General features: G+C 40.1%; 2 protein-coding genes and 1 pseudogene across 3 annotated transcripts; 1 reads left to right on the forward strand and 2 right to left on the reverse strand.

The window, feature by feature from the left end:
- Positions 1 to 311: 311 nt before the first annotated feature.
- Positions 312 to 2,956, reverse strand: LOC311342455 (annotated as a pseudogene). The gene is made up of 4 exons: positions 2,612 to 2,956; positions 2,245 to 2,399; positions 1,019 to 1,111; positions 312 to 635 (listed from the first exon to the last, which is right to left on the reverse strand). The product of its transcript is annotated as an uncharacterized misc_RNA (transcript).
- An 858-nt stretch (positions 2,957 to 3,814) lies between these two features.
- LOC311342204 (olfactory receptor 10A3-like) lies at positions 3,815 to 5,786 on the forward strand. The gene is made up of 2 exons (XM_084467016.1): positions 3,815 to 3,947; positions 4,047 to 5,786. The coding sequence occupies exons 1-2, from the start codon at positions 3,886 to 3,888 to the stop codon at positions 5,023 to 5,025; spliced, it is 1,041 nt and encodes a 346-aa protein (XP_084323142.1). The 5' UTR covers positions 3,815 to 3,885; the 3' UTR covers positions 5,026 to 5,786.
- An 8,951-nt stretch (positions 5,787 to 14,737) lies between these two features.
- LOC311341928 (olfactory receptor 1M1-like) lies at positions 14,738 to 15,697 on the reverse strand (the record flags this gene model as incomplete). Its single annotated transcript, XM_084466738.1, has 1 exon — positions 14,738 to 15,697. The coding sequence occupies exon 1, from the start codon at positions 15,683 to 15,685 to the stop codon at positions 14,738 to 14,740; it is 948 nt and encodes a 315-aa protein (XP_084322864.1). The 5' UTR covers positions 15,686 to 15,697.
- Positions 15,698 to 18,722: the final 3,025 nt, after the last annotated feature.

Here is an 18,722-nt window from a genome sequence, read left to right on the forward strand (position 1 = left end):
CACACAACAGTGTGCATAACAATTGATAACACTTGATAACACATTAACACCTCAGTAAGGTATTTGAGCTCTAAGCTCAACATTTCCCCAGAAAATGAAGGAAACATGTTTGGAGAAAAACTCCTGCACCTCCAAAAACCTGCAACAAAATCAATGTATATCTTGTGGTTTGAAGAATATTTGTCTCTCGATTGTCTCTTTAACCACACAAAGGCAAAAACACCCAAAGAGGCTTGAGTTTCAAGTCTTAACATTGTTCCTCCCTAGGCCATTTTTGGGTCCAGAAAGGGAATCAATTGTGATGCGTGTCATTACTGCGAGCTTTGAAGACTGCCATACAGATTTTGGACTTTGGGGGACATCTTGTGTTGATCAAGCTCCATGATGATTTTCTGGAGCACTTCGAAAGTAAAACGAAGGGGTTTGGGATAAGCTAGGTTAAGTGCATATAGCAAACCTAGAAGCAGGGCACAAGCTGAGGCAACTGAAGTCAGTCCATGCAACACCTTCACGCCCTCGATGACGATGCCCATGTCTTCAGGTGGCTCCTGCGGTCCTTCCCCGTCCCTTCGAATGACAAACACTGCCACAGTGAGATGCTCCAGGTCCCTTTGAACGTCCTCTGGTCCAGAGTCCTAAAGTACATGACACAAAACATCACTGTCATCACTTTGTACTTTTATTCACGCCTCACATTAAAAAGACAACTGCAAAATCACATCGACTTCATTTCACTGAATAGTGCTATATGGATTGGAGCCTTTTAAAGGCTCAGCCACACATCTCATTATTGGCCAAGCCTGGTATCGTGAAAGGGTCAAAGTGTGTCTTGATGTTTTGCAGGACTCTAGACTAACCTTTTAACCAGTAGCTCTATGCAAGAATCACTACATATATTATAAATACAACATGTAGTCAATCCAACCAGGTTTCAGTAATTATAGTTGACAAAAATGTCTGTATGTTTTACAGGATTAATATGAGATGAGCAGACATGCAAATTGATGTGGAAACTTACACGATATTCCTTGATCAGGTCATCTGCATCCTCGCCAAGGAAGAAGATGAGGGCTTTCAGGACACACTCCCTTCGAAGATGAATGTCCTCAGTCTAGGACAATAAAATCTTGATTAATTTAATCTTCAAAATCTCTGAAGACAGGTGTCCTCCCAGGTAATTTTTAGCACTTTGCAAGGCAACAGAAACCTTCCCTTTAACTGTGCGTGCATTTTTAATGAAGTTAGGGGCATAGGTAGCTCATCCGGGTTATCTTGGCTCTAGCACTGGTAGCTATGGGGAACATGTAGCCTGCCTCCACTTACAGCAAGAAGATAAAACTAAACCAATCACCAAACACTTGTGCTCGTTTATTTACCACATTATGTTGCACTCGTGATTTTTGGCACGTTGTGTCATTTTAGAACCAAATACATACATACATACATACATACATACATACCGGTAGGAAAGAGCACAGCGGGCATACACAAACTTACGCAGATGGGCTTTTCAGTTTCTGCGTAGATACAGAACTGTATGGATTTGAACCACAGAGGAGAAACTACATGTTTTGGAAGGAGAGCGGGAGAGGAGAGGCTGGTTAACAGCCTGGGGACGAGGAGAGAGTCATTAGCGGTGTCGATGTGGGGCTTGTCCACCTGCCGACAGCAAACCAGTGCCTTTGAGTAGACCGGGAGCTGCCATCAATTGGAAGGTTTGACATATCAGGCGAGAGGACAGTACAACAGATTGTGTTAAAACAATCTGTTTATCAATAATCTGTCACTCAACCGGCAGTTATTGAAACTTTCCCACGTATCCACTCAGTACATCAGCCTCAGCCTCTCTCCTCACCAGCTCCCCTTCCAAAACATCTAGGTGCTCCTCTGCTTATTCTGGTTCAAATCTATACAGTTCTGGATCTTCACAGCAACCTCTCTTCTGCTCCTTATAGTCACTGACGTCTTGTTTACATCCCATGCGGTTTCCTACCAGTATGCATTTGGTTATAAAATAACACGTGCCAGAAATAACGAGCATAACATAACTTGGTAAATAAACAGAAGCGTTTAGTGAGTCGTTTAGTTCATCTTCTTGCTGCCAGCGGAGGCACGCTATTGATCCCCTTAGCTACCGGCGCTGGAGCTAAGCTAACCCGGATGATGCATCTTTAATAGATAGGGGTACTGTGACACCCTCTAAGCAACCAAGGAAACTTGTTACTTTTGATGCTCTAGATGTACCTGGTCCAAAATGTCCATGATGTCAGCAGTCTTTCGGCGTGTTGATCCACCTTTGGCACGGATGACTCTGATTAGCTGACTTGATTGGATGTCTAACTGGGCAAAGAACTTATCCTCAAGAGGAACAGCCATGAGCCTCAGAACTCTGCATTGATCTAAAACAGATGACAAATGAATAAATAAAAAGGACATGCAAATTACCTCACATACAATCTCAGTTTTATCAATCTCAGCTTTAACAACGTAAACACTGAAGCCTGCATACACAACAGGCAAAATGTCAATGCAACGAAAAGTTTACTTGAATATGTAAATTCTGTCAATAAACTGTTCAATTTGTGTCATTTCAGTTCCATTGTTACCATACCTCTTTCTGATGGAACAGGGCAGGCCACCTGTCTTTAAAGTCTTGAATGCTGGGTTCTTGGTTGACCACCTCTTGTCGCCTGTAGGCAAACGTGCAAGCCATTTTGTTCGTGATTACCCTTTCATTGTTCCTCATCTTGACATCCGTCAGAAGTTCTATTCTCTCTTTTTCCATGCTGTCCTCAGTTTCTCCAGTAGGGAAGGATGGATAGAAGTTGGCTTCGGATCGTTTTGGCCTCTTCACCTTTTTAGCAGGGAAAGCATCTGACGTTGATTTCGATTTCAGGGAATTTACTGACAGCTCTGGACACCCCTGCACTTTGAGTTGAGTCCGGTAGTTTCCCATTTTGTACTTCAGTCGCTGTTTCCAGCCATAGCAGCCATTGAATGAGCCAGGCTCTTTTAAACAAGGGTGCTTTTTGATTAAGGCCTCTGCAACTGTGCAGAAATGTGCATCCTCCGGGTAGGCCTTATATTGGTAAATTTCTTCAACTACTCTATTCAAGATATCTGATTTCATTCTGAAGCTCAAGGTCAACAACTTGAAATATATTTCATTGCATGCAGGGTCGTTTCTAGCTGTTTGGGGGCCCTATGCAAGATACTATTTGGGGGGCCCTATTTTTTCTAATTCTGAGGTAGAGATTCCTATCTTTTTCATATATTTTGGGACGATGCAGCAGTCTGTTACATTTTAAGAGGAAAGCAGGCTAGAGTACATTAATAAATGCAACAGATACAGTATGTTCTTGAAAAATGTTTAATGTAAACTTTGAGGTGGCATAACAAGGTGGCATGACATAAAAAAAACTTTAACCCACCATTCCAAAACAGTAAAAAATAAATAACTAAACTTACTTCAGTGTTTCCCCTAGATTTTTTTGTAGCAGTGGTGCTGTGAGTTGGTAACCTAGCAACGCTAGGGGGTCCGGGGGCATGCCCCCCTGGAAGAAAAAAATTAAAAATAACCCTTTAAATGGATACTTCTGGTGAGATTTTGTTGGGAAAAATTTACAGATTGAGCTTCCAAATATGACATAACAATTGCACAGTGACGGATTATGATCTGTCGCGCTGCAAAACTTGGGCGACAACGTGACCAGGCAACAAATGTGTCTTTTGGTGTGAACGTACCTCTATCCGATTGGGTAGCCGCTGACTTGAGTTCAGCCCCCCCACCCTGGTCTGTTTGTTTTGTATTTCTCTCTTGGGTCTCCCTGGTTCTCACATGACTATAAAATAACTGTCCTGGAGCACTGCATGGGCAGAACATAAATGTACCGAACATGCAAGGTATCAAATACAGTTGATGAAAGAAGTACTATCCAGTGTAACAGGTAAGATACCAAGATGTTAGCAATGAATATCGAGTGTTAAGATATTGTGACTTACTTAACTTTGATTCAACTTGGAGTGCTTTGATTTTTTCTCTCCAGGACAATTCAATTCCTTGACAACTATAACCATACAATAATGAAAATAAATGATACCGCTGGTCACTGGACAATGGAGCTGACGATGGAATCCTTAAATATACCGGCCGGCTACATGTACCCTGCTTTTGTTTTTGGGACCCTTACGTATTTAATTATTCTGTTTTGTAATATAGTAGTGTTTACAACAATTGTCTTCACAAAGAGTTTGCATTCACCTATGTTCATCTTGCTGTTAAACCTGCCTATACTGGACATAATGGGAGCCACTGCTCTTTTCCCTCAGCTGTTACACAGTATAGTGTCAAAGGACCACACTGTTTCCTACCCTGGATGTTTTCTCCAGGCTCTGTTGGTTCACATCTCTGGTGGAGGAGACTTCTTATTCTTAACTGTGATGGCCTATGACAGATATATTGCTATATGCTCGCCGCTTAGGTACCACTCTCTAATGACGTCAAATATTTTGATAATAACCATTGTAGCTGTTTGGTTATCTCTCATCTTTGTTATGGTAGTGCTGTTGGGTACTACCACACAGTTCAAATTATGTATGAATAATATAGTAGATATATTCTGCAACAATCCCTCTTTGGTAAAACTAGTCTGTGAAGACAGCAGTGTCAATAGAAACTATGGCTTATTCGTTATCATATTAGTCCAAGCTGCACCAGCCTTCATAGTAACATACACATACATTCAGATATTGTTGACTTGTATGAAGAATAAGCAGTCAGATGCGAGAGGTAAAGCTCTCCAAACATGTGGAACACATCTGGTGGTTTTTATATTCTTACAATTAATTTGTATCATCACTCTGATGGCTCACAGATTTAAGAGCGTGTCCCCAAACCTGAGAAGGGCCCTGGGTATAGCAATTATGGTATTTCCTCCAGTACTCAATCCACTTATATATGGGTTAAACACAAAAGAACTTCAGAAAAACATATTTAAAGTCATTAAAAGAGCAAGGCTAACTTAAAAAACAACTAACTAAACCAGCTAATGGACTTTTTTTAAATTTAATTTAAATATATCAAAAGAAAATGATACATCAAAGGTAACTGAGACATTCTTAATATTTCTGGAAATATTTTCATAATGCAAAGCCTCATTGCAAACATAATATTTGATGTGTCAAAGTTATCAATGACTTATTAATGAATATCCATGGTATTTTCTGATTTGACATACTAGGATGCAAAGGTAAAAATATGTATAAATACATTTTCTGGTATGGTTTATTCGTAGAGGGACAATTCGAGACACGTAGACTTGATTTGTCTGATGCGTTGCAATAAAGTAGTTGTAGCTCATGCTAACTTGCAATGCCTGTCAAATGTATTATTCATTAATTATATTACGAATATACACGTGAACATAGAGTATGAACAAATGTAACTTAACTTTAACTAATTTAACTGTAATTTAAACTAGATTATTTTAAGCTCAGTTTAAAGGTAAATACTCTGTTTAATGTTTGTAATAATTGCCCTAATATAAATATGTATTTCAAATAAAAAGTTGGACCTTAAATTTGATGATCGGGAGTCTGTGTATCAGTAGCGGCTGCTGGCCTTTCAAAGAGGGGAAGCTCATTTTCGGCCTACATCATATAAATTGTCAATTGATGTATATGTAAATTATGTTCCTTTTCAAGGAAATGCTCTGTGACCCTGTCATACCAACTAGCTGTATTCTCCAGTGACTTGACCAGTGTCCTCTCAATGGCCAGCAGAGCTAGGCTGCTTAAATGGCCATGGCCCATTGTGTTATGGGTGTAGGACTTGAGCCACTTGTCCAACTCAATGTCTTTAAGGAACACCAAGAAATCACACAGCTTTCCCCTGCCACCCTGCAAGTCCTGATCTGAATACAGGACTTGAAGTTCAGACCTCAGGCTCCCTGAATCAAAATGTGGGAATTATGTTAAACTGAAACAAGGAATTGGGTGTATAAGTGTACGAAATGTACAATGAAAATTGTCAAGCAAATATAAAGAAATTGGTTGCAGCTCACCGCATTCTCTGTCACATTTTAGTTTAAATTATAAAAAATAGCTGTAATGATGTAATTCAGAAAATATTAAGGTGTGCCAGAAATACACTGGTGTACACAGCCGTGCACACCCGTGGCTACGCCACTGCGTTGTACATGTAACGTGAATTGTGTTCTGTGAGTTACAACTCACTTCCTGTAACTTGCATGTCGCCATCTGCAGGAGTATGCTATGTACGCATCCAGATTTTGCAGACCTTTTGTACACATTGGACAAAACACGAAGAGATCCACAAATGCGTATCGATGAGTTCACATGTCGTAGGCCTAATCTGTTCTAAAAGTGAGTTTGGATATGATTTTTGGAGACACAAGTCAAAAATGCATTTGTTGATCGCTAAATATCCGTGTGGATATCATTTTACGAGGCAGAGGCACAACTACCTTGCTTGCCTGCACTGGGTTACCCCTCCCCCTCCCCTGTTGCAGGTCGTGTGTTTTCATGTCGTAAGTGTACTGACTATGTGCTTATGTTGCTGAGGTGTTTTTTTTTCCTGTCCCCACACTGTACTCCCTACAGGAACATAGTCTGGGGGTTGTCTTATTTTTTTGCCTCCCCTCTCCTCATGTTATGTTATGCTGTATTTTCCTCAAGGAATTTCCCCCCGGGGATCAATAAAGTATACATTTATCTATATATCTATCTACCAAATATTTGTGAATCGCGGTAGACGAAATGCAAATCGTCTTCTGTGGGTTGTACATAATGAAGTCCTATAAAAGCCTCCATATTGATCTTGTTTCTCTCGAAACACAACATTTTGTTTAAATAATAAGATATTAACAGCAACGGTACAATTTCATTCCTCGTCCTATGGATGGATCCATTGGATGGATCCATTCAGCGTAGTTCAGCTTAGTTTTCTCTTTTAATAACAAGCAGGCCTACGGCAAAAGCCATATGAGGTGGAATAGAGAGAAACTCAAATAACTAAAATTTAAATGTTAGAAGGGCTCTTGTTACAACCCGGCTCGGAAGGGGAAAGGGAAGCAACATAAACCAGTTGTTTTTTTGGTAAAGTAGGGTTATTTATTTGAAAAGAGTTTAACCAAGGATTTCCAATAATCAGAAACGGGCAAGTGGGTGCTGTGTAAACCATCAAAAACAATATAACCAAAACCCAGATTCGGGACTAACAGGTAAAACAAAAGCACAGCACAGCACAGCACCCCTAAACCTAGTGAGGCTAACACAAAGTGACTACAGGTGTGCAAACATAATCAGCAACAAAAGTAAGTCCTGGGCCCCGTTTCCCGAAAGCATCGTTAGCCTAACGACGTTGTTAACACCGTCGTACGATCATCGCAGAATTTTCGGACCGTTTCCCGAAAGCATCGTTACGTAACGACGTTGTTAAAACCCTCGCTAACGACGCCTACAGGGGTACTCGTTAAGCACTAGGATGCATCGTTACTATAGCCTCAGTGAAGTCACCAGCTGGACATTCCGTATTGGATGTGTTTTATTAAAACACGTCATCCAATACCACTGAATGTCCAGCTGGCGCTATTTCGCCCAAATAGCGCCAAAAACAGTGGTTCCCGCATATATATTACTCGTAGACTACTGTTAGATTTAAACAGCAAAGACAGAGACATGTTAGAAGTCAACACAAATATAATTTATTGCAGCAATTTAAAATTCCAAAAATAAATGTACCGATGAAACGCCACGTCACAAGGCAACCCTATCACAAGGCATATAATAAAATCAAATGATTCCATTGCTCGTGTGGGTGGTCGCTTGCGAGCAGCACTTGCTGTCTCCCTCTGATTTTGATTCAACCATCGTGGTTAAAATGTCCTCATATTGATCAATGACAGAAGACATACTGTACATGAATCATGCTGAAACCAGCGGGTGTCGGATAATTTCTGCAGGCGTTTTTTGTTGCGATTGTTTGACATAAAGCACTGTAGGCGCGTCGGTGAGGCTGTGATGAAGTTCACTATTTATTGGACCGTGTCTAGACAGTTACGAACTCCCTGACCTTAGTGGAGTGCACAATCGCCAAGTTGAGAGAGTGGTTTTCTATACGTAGACTGCTGCGGGAAACTGTGCTGCGATGCGTGCCATTCCCGCTTACATTGCCCGCACCATCATACCCCCTGCCCAACAATATGGGCAGGAATCGATCTAGACCAGCAACAGCAATAGCTGTGTTGTAACATATTTCAGCCATAATATTCTCCCATAGCCACAATACTGAGTAAACATAGCATAAGTTGTAAGACTTGCGTCATAGATGAAGGGGGCGGGCTTTTAAAGCCACAGATCACGCCCACCTCTACCTGCCTATTTAACTCGGACTCCGCCATTTTAGAATCAGAATCTCTTGGGCGGCGTATCGATTAGAGACGCTCCACGCGTGTTATATACGATCCCTCTCCTTTTGTTTCATAGACGATAGACAATAGACCAATAACCTTAACCAAATAAAGTGAGTTAAAAGCGATCCTGTCTCGGCGGCCTTTCCCGGACTAAAATAGCATAACAGTGTCAATGCCTCTGCGTTTGAATGATAATGAATGAATGGAACGTTGCATTTTTAATGTTGACACCAAAGTTTCTAGAGAGTGCGCGGCGCGTCAATCACTGAATGAATGAATGAATGAATGAAATGGAATGCAGGAATCAGATAAAGTCTGCCCTCTTTGCGGCGCAAAGCATGTTTCAGAAATCAGCACATTTAAATAAATGCTATAGGCCTAGTTGTCACACAGACACATGCTATTTTTTATTTTTTTAATATGGAATTATTTCAGGGAAGAAAATGCCGTGAAACAATGTACGCACGGTGCGTTCGGGATTAGGACTGATATAGCATATGTCGGCCTAGACCTAATAAATTGTGTTTTAATATTTGTAGCATTCATCTTAGTCCATTCTTTTCGTAGGCTACTCTGCTGTTGGCCTTGATGGGGAGATATTTTTTGCTGCCACAAAATATAGTTGAATCCAACAACATTCCTGCGTCTCCCCCTCCTACCGAGCCCATTTCAGCACCGTGTCAGTAGACAGTTACAATCCTACAACGTTGTAAGAGCAGAGCACGCGCGTTCATGTTAAGATGAGTTTCGGGAAACGCTCCCCTAAAATTAACGATGCATCGTGAGATCCATCGTACGATGGATCGTACGAGCATGGATCCATCGTTATCGGGAAACGGGGCCCTGGCCCAGTTCCTGAAAGGAGGTCACAAAACAACCACACAAAGTCAGTCTATTGACTAGCAGCACGGCTAACACAATCTTACTCAAACACAGTCAACCTAATCACAAGAAGTGGCAACAAGGCAAGCTGATCATCGGAATGAGAGCTGCCCCGAGCAGCAGCCCAGGGCCCCGTTTCCCGATAGCGATGGATCCATGCTTGTACGATCCATCGTACGATGGATCTCACGATGCATCGTTAATAAAATAGAAAGAAAAAATAGATGGAAAAAAAAAAGTTTTTGGGGGCCCCCTGGTGGCTGCGGGGCAGCCGCATAGTCCACATATAGCAAGAAACGGCTCTGCTTGAAAATACGAGATATGACTTTTGGTCCATATCTCCCAGCCCTACTGTCAAGCTTTCGCTCCTATAAGAAATATGGAGTTTTCAGCGAAATTTCCTCCCGTTTGTCTCGCCCCACCTGTCACGTCTCTATTCCCCACCAGTGGGGCGTGCCCCACACTTTGAGAACCGCTGCCTTAGGGCCAGTAAATTGTGTCTTGGGGCTGGTTGAATGGGTTTCAGGGCTATGTAATTCTGTGTGCGGCAGTTCATTGGGGCTTAGGGCAAGTTCATTGGGACTTAGAGCCGGTTAATTAATAGCCTACAAAATGTGTTTTGTCATCCAACACAATGTAAGGTATATTAATCACAAAATAAAAACATGAGTTATTGTGTTTACTTAATGTTTGATTTTATTGCACACACACAGACACACACAGAAGTATAGAAGTATCATTTTTGTGTTACTTGATTATGTGATACATTTTCTTTTTCAAGTTTTATTTAAAAAAAAACTAACCCTAACACTATCCTATGAAAAGTTTCTCATGCCAGCTCCAAGCTACTGCAATGTTTTTCACACATAGACTTTTATTGGCAAGGCATATTAATGGCCACTAAAGTGTATCTGTCGACTGATTTCATCATAACGTTTTTTAACGACGCCATGAACTCATAGTGTTACCCATACAGGGACACATTTTTTACTATTTAAAGTGGATAGATCTTATTTCATTGATTCCCTCTCTCACACTCACTCTCTCTCTCTCACACAAACACATTGACAACAGACCGTCTGTGAATATAAGGGATGCTGAAAATACCCAGAAATACCCAGAAACTCGAATACCCGGTCTTAATCTTGTGTGAGTGCAAATGTACACGTTTTATAGATGCTTTTTTGTGCGTGCAATAAGTCCCCACCAATGTATACAATATAGAAAGTTATTTAACCTGTATTACAGTATATACAGTCTGGGTGCTTTACACAGTGCAGTTTTTTTTACCTGCTTTTTATTGTTGAAGAGCTGGCGGACTACACTTTGAAACAGCGATTTTAATCCATTAGGAAACAAAATTAAGCATGAGACATCTCTGGTTTTATTACATTTTAGCTTTGCTTATGTGTAGAGCAGGGTACTTTGTAATTCGCCTATTGTGTAGAAATATGGATTGATACTGCTGAAAAAGCTTTGCTTGGAAACCCCTTCACCTCGGCAGGTATATACTAGACAAGACAAACAGGACTCAGGACACAGCTTCCTTCCAGAGAGACTTACAAGAAGTGCATTCAACAATGAAGAAATCCCCCAAAAAGTGCAAGAATCATTTGAGGACATAAAGTCCATAAACCATGCAATCTACAAGAGATAGATAATATTTATTTATTTATTTTTGGTCCAAGATGCAGTCTGAACAGATAAGGTTTCAGCCTGGGGCAGAAGATTCTTAGGGTGTAGCTGTCCCGATGTAAGCGGGTCGCTCGTCCACCATTGTTGAGCCAGAACAGCAAAGAATCAAGGTTTTGTTGAGTGGCAGCTTGGGTCCCTGTGTAGTGAGGCAGTAGCGAGCCATAGAGCAAAGTGTACAGGCTTGGGTGTATGGTTTGACCATGTCATGGATGAAGAATGGGCCGGAGCAGTTTGTAGCTTGGTAGGAGAGTACCGTGGATGAATCATACCCGAGCAGCCACTGGTAGCCAGTGCAGGGTGCGGTGAAGGGGTGTAGTGTGGGTGAACTAGGGTAGGTTGAAGACCAGCCGGGCTGCTGCATTCTGGATGAGCAGCAGAGGACGAATGGAACATGCATGCAAACCAGCCAGAAGGGAGTTGCAGAAGTCTAGATGCAAGAGCAGCTCAGAATTGTCCAGAATGAATTGTAGGTGGGGTGTTGACCCCTCTCAACAGAGAGGTGTCGGTCAGTTGCACAAATATTTAAGCTGCAAACTGGGTTTCTGAATGTGAAAAAACTGAATTTGTTGTGTGTCATCTCTACAGCGGCAGTAGGGAAGGCCATGTGAGTGAATGACAAAACCCATTGACTTGATGTACCAAGGGAAGAGGATGGGACCCAGGATAGAACCCTGGGTTATAACTATGATCTTTTGCTCCCCACGTCCCCACAGGCCGCTGTTATTCTGAGTGTGAATACCTTTTGAATACCCGATATCTTCAGAACTTTAAATATTTTGGAATGTAATTATTTGGGAAACACAGTAATGTGTACTGTAATGTAATAAAGTAACAACAACTTTCAACTTGCTCGAAAAGTTATTTTTAGTATGATTGTTTTGACCACAAAACAGCTCTGGGATAACCCATGATTAAATTCACCATGTAACATTATCTACAGCTGTTGAGGAACTTGACTCATTTAAGTTAGTAAGCAAGTTAATGTTATGTTACTTGTGGCTATTTCATTAGAATGAAATTACGTTACCTTAATAATCTTGACTACACATAACGTGAATAACACATTAATATATTAACTCATTCGTAAGCATGATTTCTGTCTGAATCATATCAGATAGATTTTCACCAGTAATGGTGGTGAAGACAACAACTCCCATGTTCCCAGGCTACTTCACAACATCATCAATCTACATATTTTGTTATTGGTTTTATTGAGAGACCCCTTGCTGCAGGAATGACATATTATACCTTCATAATTGGATGATGGGTGATAGGTAATGCACTACCCTATGCTTGCACATATCATAACATTAGTGGCCACCAAGGGGGACCTCGGACCCCAGCACTCACGTGGATTGAGTACTGGGGGAAATACAATAACTGATACACCCAACAATAACTGGGACACACTTTCAAATCTGTGAGCCATCAAAACGATGATACAAATGAATTGAAAGAATAAAAAAACAACCAGATGTGTTCCACATGTTTAGAGAGCTTTCCCTCTTGCATCTGACCAGTGGCGGTTTTAGGTACGAGCAAAGCGGGCAGCCGCTTCGCCGATTCCATCGTCAGCTCCAATGTCCAGTGACCAGAGGTAACATTTATTTTCATTATTGTATGTTCTTAGTTGTCAAGGAATTTAATTTTCCGGGAGAGAAGTCACAATATCTTAGTTAACACTTCAATCAGCTCGATTCATTCATTGCTATCCTCTTGGTATCTTACCTGTTACACTGGATAGTACTTATGTCAACTTTAATTGATACCATGCATGTTCAGTAAATATATGTTCTGCCAATGCAGTGCTCCAGGACAGTTATTTTATGGTCATGTGAGAACCAGGGAGACTCAGGAGAGAAATACAAAACAAACAGACCAGGGTGGGGGGGCTTAACTCAAGTCAGTGGCTAGCCAATTGGATAGAGCTACAGCTATGAAGCTGAATTTACAGTTGGTCAGATTGGTTCAATTCCCATTAGAGAGGTTCTGGGTTCCATCCCTAATGTCCGCAGCCTACCTGTAGACATCCTTCTGTAAGATTGGGAAACCCTGCCTGCTCCTTAATGACATGTAGGCCTATCTGAATTCATTCTAAATGGATTTGGAGTAAAGCATGTGCTAAATGCCTCAATAGTAAATAGATGGACCTTTCACAGAAATTATCCTAATAAGTAAATGGGATGACCTGTTGGACAGGGTAGACTTTGACAGGGTATGTGTACTTACCATGGGAGAGGAACCATGTGTTACAGCCATGTGTGTCTATCCCAGTCTTCCTGTTATGGTCTTGCTCTATGTAGTTTGTTGCTATGGTCTACATGGATCTCTGTGCGCTTTTATCCAAAGAGATTACAATTTTTACATTTTTTTATTGAATAATTAAATGTTAATAATCAGATTGGTTTGGGAATCTTACTCAAGGCTGCTCACAGGAAGGCTGTAGACACTTTTATTCTGTACCCAGAAACTTTCAGCTGGCCCTGAGGTCAAATATATCACCTACCAGACTACTCTTCCCCCAACTCTTAAAACACATTTTTACAGATATACTTGCTTTATTATATACTTGCTCTATGTTTGATTCTCCATTTATTATTAAGAATTCCGAAAAAGTGTTGATATATGATATTTTCAAGTTTAATGGTTCTGATTTGTCACAATATTTTTTTTTGACTGGTTTTATTTAGTGAACCTTAACACATAAAGACAGACCCAAATATATTGTTCAGGGGGGAAACATGCAGAAATTAAAAGCACACTCATGTCTGAGTAAAGTTGATGGAGGCACTTTGGTGGGAACTGAACATTAGCTGGTTAGGCCAATGTACGGTAAGACTCCTTCTGTTGTTATTCATTATTTCCTCCAAAAACATGTCTCTTCTACAAGATCTCTTCCAAGCGATGATTGCGCGACAAAGTGATTGAAATTTATCTGGTGAGGATTTAAAGTATTTGAATACCCAACATTTACTCTACCTTTTTCAATATATTGATCAATCTTCTCAATGTCAAAAAATCTCATACCAACACATTCTTAGTGAATTTGTTCTCAAATATGTAATATCAAATTAAAAATATATTTCATTAAATGTGTTGTGAATAATTGTGAGAATAATTTATTATTTAAATACCAAATTAATAAGTAATTAATCAATAATCAAGCATACAATAATGTTTGTGCAAAATATGAAAGCTAAAAAATGTAAAACATGAACAAGTATGTTTACTATATGTTGATCAATTCATATTAAATCAATTTAAATTTAGGTCAATATATATTTCATTGATTCATGACTTGCTTATTTGCATACAATCCAATGGGCATTTTTGGTAATTTGAGTTTATGGGTCAGTTTTTACAATCGTTTCAAAGTCAAAATGATTCACCATGTCAAATGAGGCCCGGATTGGCCGGATACCAGGTTTTCGATTTTTTAATAAAATGTAGTGGGGGGCGTGGCCAATCTATTAAATTTGGCAATTTTCAGTTGTTCAGCTTTGGAGTGTGGGTGACTTTTTGACTTTTGACTCATTTGATTTCAAAATCTAATAATACTAATATAAAAATGACTATTTTAAAAAGTCTGCAATCCCAAAAATGGTTGGAGCTGATAATTATGCAAAATAGGGAGGTAGAAAAAGAAAAATATAGGCACTTGATAACAATATTGTGGCTTTCTTTGAAAACACACTAATAATATGTGATGGAAATAATATTTTTTCTTGTCATTTGTAGGCTAACCTCACTCTTTTATACATTTTAATCATGCTTTTCTGAAGTTCTTTTGTTTTTAACCCATACATAAGTGGATTTAGTACTGGGGGAAATATAAGAACTGATACACCCGCAACTCTTCTCAGGTATGTGGACGCACTCTCAAATCTGTGAGAGATCAAAGTGATGGCAGCAGTGAATTCAAAGAATAAAAAAACCACCAGATGTGTTCCACATGTTTGGAGAGCTTTCCCTCTCGCATCAGACTGCTTCGTCATCACACAAGTCAACAAGATCTGGATGTATGTGTACATTATTATAACCAGCGGTATACCGTGAATTACGCCAGTGAAAATCAGGCCATAGTAGTTATTCACCTTTGTGTCAGCACAGATTAGTTTTGTCATAGCTGGATTGTTGCAGAAAATATCCACAATATTAGTCCTGCAAATTCTGAACCTTGTGACTAGAGAAAACAACACTATTAAAAACAAAATCTCTGCAAACCAAATGGCAATGATGAGTCTCATTAAAGTTTTCGGATTCATTATAGAGTTGTACCTAAGGGGCAAGCATATGGCGACATACCTGTCATAGGCCATTGCTGTTAGAAACAAGAAGTTTCCTGCACCGTAGAAGTGAAGGAGAAAAGCCTGAGTGAGGCACCCAGGGTAGGAAATAGAGCGGTTCTTGGTCAAAATGCTGATTACAAGCTGTGGTAGAAAAGCAGTGGCTCCAATCATGTCCATTACTGGCAGGTTTAACAGCAGGAGGAACATGGGCTTATGCAAACTCTTTGTGAAGACAATCGTTGCAAACAGCAGTGTATTGCAGAACAAAATGGTCATATATGTCAGCGTTCCTAAGACAAAAACTGGGTATTCGTGGCCAGGCAGTAGGTCTAATGACTGTAGTGTTAGTTGCATAGCCCAGTTACTTAGCGGATCGCTTGTGTTCATTGTTGGGTTGCTTTTCTTTCCAAAGAACGGGCTCTTCCTAGAAGAAATAAAAGAAAAAAAGGTTAATCATAGCAGTATGAGGATTCATAATAAAGTAATATAACTAGGGCTGTAAAAATGACCACAGTAATAATGTGTGAACGCAATCTTATTTAATTTAATTTAATACAGAATGTCAAGATTCATATCAGAATTATTTTTAGTTTTTAGTTCCACTTACTTTACATTCAATTACACTTGCAGGTAGTGAATGCCTAATTACAATTGCAGTAAGTGACAGCCTGTTTACAATTCCCACATCTCTGGGGCTGCCTATTTGAATTTAACTAACACTTGTAGTCACTGTTGGTTTCCAATTGTGCTAAGTAACTGCCTGTTTACATTTCCCAAATCTGTGGTGTTCCATAAGGTTCATATTCAACCCACACTGAGTGAGTCAATAAAACTCCCTCAAGATCACTTGGTCTAGTTTTTGCTTATTAAGTACATTTGGTATGAATGATAATGTCTCATTCCATTTGATAATCTAATTTAACTTCAATTGGAATGGATTTAAAATATAATTTAAAAAATGTGATTAATGGCAAGTTAACTCACCAATATTATCAGATTAATCACGATTAAAAATTGTAATCGTTTGACAGCCCTAAATAGAACACAACATGATATCATCTAACTAACAGAAGGAGTCTCTGTCTGTCCTTCGATTTCTCGACAACCATACACCCGATCGATTTCACACTTGATGACGGTTTTGCTGAGGCTCAAATGAACTGCAGTGTCGAGTGGGAAGATGTTTGGATGAGAGGTAAACAAGAAAGCTGTTTCTGAAGCAACACCCGACGCCAAGCAATCTCCCTGTTCCGAACACTGCACTAGTAACTTAAATAGTGGTAGTCTAACAGGCAACAGAACAGTAAGACCATTAGAAAACTCCTCAAGCCTCAGTGTGACACTCATTGCTGAATACTCTCTCTCCTTCCACAAGCATCTTACTTTTAGATAAGCAACCAGGGACTAGGATGCAGCATTGCGGATGCAGAGCTGATTGGAAGATATTAGCTATTTTTATTATTTGTCAAAAGGAACGCCCATTGGTATTGTGACATGGTGTTCCGCCTTAGGGCCATTAAATTGTGTCTTGGGATCAGTTTAATGTTTTTTTACGGCTAGTTAATCTGGTGTGAGGGTCAGTTAATTAGGGGTGGGAAAAAGAATAGATTCTTCGATGCATCGCGATTCTCTCTAGAACGATTCTGTCCTGATGCAGAAAAATTTATAATCTGAAACAAATTTAATAAATCGCTTTACCGCACTGTTGTGATGAAAAGAGAGCTGAGCCGCAAGGCAAAGCTCTCGATCTACTGGTCGATCTTCGTTCCTATCCTCACCTATGGTCATGAGGGATGGGTGATGACCGAAAGGACGAGATCGCGGATACAAGCGGCCGAGATGAGTTTTCTCAGGACGGTGGCTGGTTTCTCCCTTAGGGATAGGGTGAGAAGTTCAGTCATCCGGGAGGAACTCGGATTAGAGCCGCTGCTCCTTTGCTTAGAAAGGAGTCAGTTGAGGTGGTTCGGGCATCTGGTAAGGATGCCCACTGGACGCCTCCCTTGGGAGGTGTTCCAGGCACGACCAGTGGGGAGGAGACCCCGGGGAAGACCCAGGACTAGGTGGAGAGATTATATCTCAACACTGGCCTGGGAACGCCTCGGGATCCCCCCGTCAGAGCTGGTCAATGTGGCCCGGGAAAGGGAAGTCTGGGGCCCCCTGCTTGAGCTGCTGCCCCCGCGACCCAACCCCGGATAAGCGGATGAGGATGAGGATGAGGAGGAAATTTAATAAATAATAATAATAATAATAATTTGTTTGCCTGCTGCAGAGCGCTACAGAAAACTCCTTTCTGCCTGTCTGTTCTCTGCGAGGAACCGACTTTATCAAATATAAAATATTAGATAAGGTAATTCATCTGTTGATTGTCTTTAATGATCATGACACAAGTAGGAAGTGATTAGCAAACTCTGATGTGTATCTATATAAAAATATAATACAAAAAATATTTTAAAAAATCCTGCATGGAAATAAAAATAAAAAATTGCTGCATCAAGATGCATCGAGATGCATCGATAATCATTTTAGAGTCGAATCGTTGACCTGAATCTAATCGAAACATGAGGTGCCAAGAGATTCCCACCTCTACAGGTTCATTGGGGCTCAGGGCATGTTAATTGGGATGAATTGAAAGATGTAAAGCATATTTATCACAAAATAAAAACCTTTCCTTAATGTTGGCTTTTATTGCACACACACATCCATGAACACACATTAGACGTTAGATGTCTTCCTTTTATAGGCATTGTGTTACTTTTGTGTTACTTGTGGTTTTGATCATGTCATATTCCAGTACATTATCCCAAATATTTCCAATAATTTGCCTAGACAGGTCGCCTGTCAATGGTGTCATATCCCCTTGACCTCCTAACCTCTGGGTAATGACGAGAAAACAGTGATTTAGTAGAGACCTCATTTATTGATATATTTCATTATCAATCTACCTTACTAAGACTTGCTCAAAATAATTTAACTTTCAATATTTTAATGAAAACGTTATAGGTCAATATGTTGTCAGATAAAAACAATCCTCATCATTTTCTGGCTAACCTCACTTGTTTTAACATTTGAATCACGTTTTTCTGAAGTTATTTTGTCTTTAACCCATATATAAGTGGATTTAGGACTGGGGGAAATATAATAATTTATACAACCACAGCTCTTCTCAGGTATGGGGACACACATACATGTGTTCCACATGTATGTGTATATTACTATAACCAGCGATACTCCTTGAATTACGCCTATGAACATCAAGCCAAAGTAGTTATTGACATTTGTGTCATCACAGAGTAGTTTTTGTCATAGATGGATTGTTAAAGATAATATCCAAAATTGTACACACACAAACATACTCTTTGTCCCACATCTGGTTTGTTAGGATATGCAAAACATCATGTCAACAGCATGAGCGCATATACCCAGA

The sequence above is a fragment of the Micromesistius poutassou genome (assembly GCF_964030765.1).
Source record: "Micromesistius poutassou genome assembly, chromosome: 4".
Taxonomy (NCBI): Eukaryota; Metazoa; Chordata; class Actinopteri; order Gadiformes; family Gadidae; genus Micromesistius; species Micromesistius poutassou.

Excerpts from the sequence above, each read along its gene's own strand:
- LOC311342204 (XM_084467016.1), top strand. The coding sequence starts at position 3,886 with ATGTACCGAACATGCAAGGTATCAAATACAGTTGATGAAAGAAGTACT. Across the intron at positions 3,948-4,046 it reads AGTACTATCCAGTGTAACAG|GACAATTCAATTCCTTGACA; the intron begins GTAAGATACCAA and ends TTTTCTCTCCAG.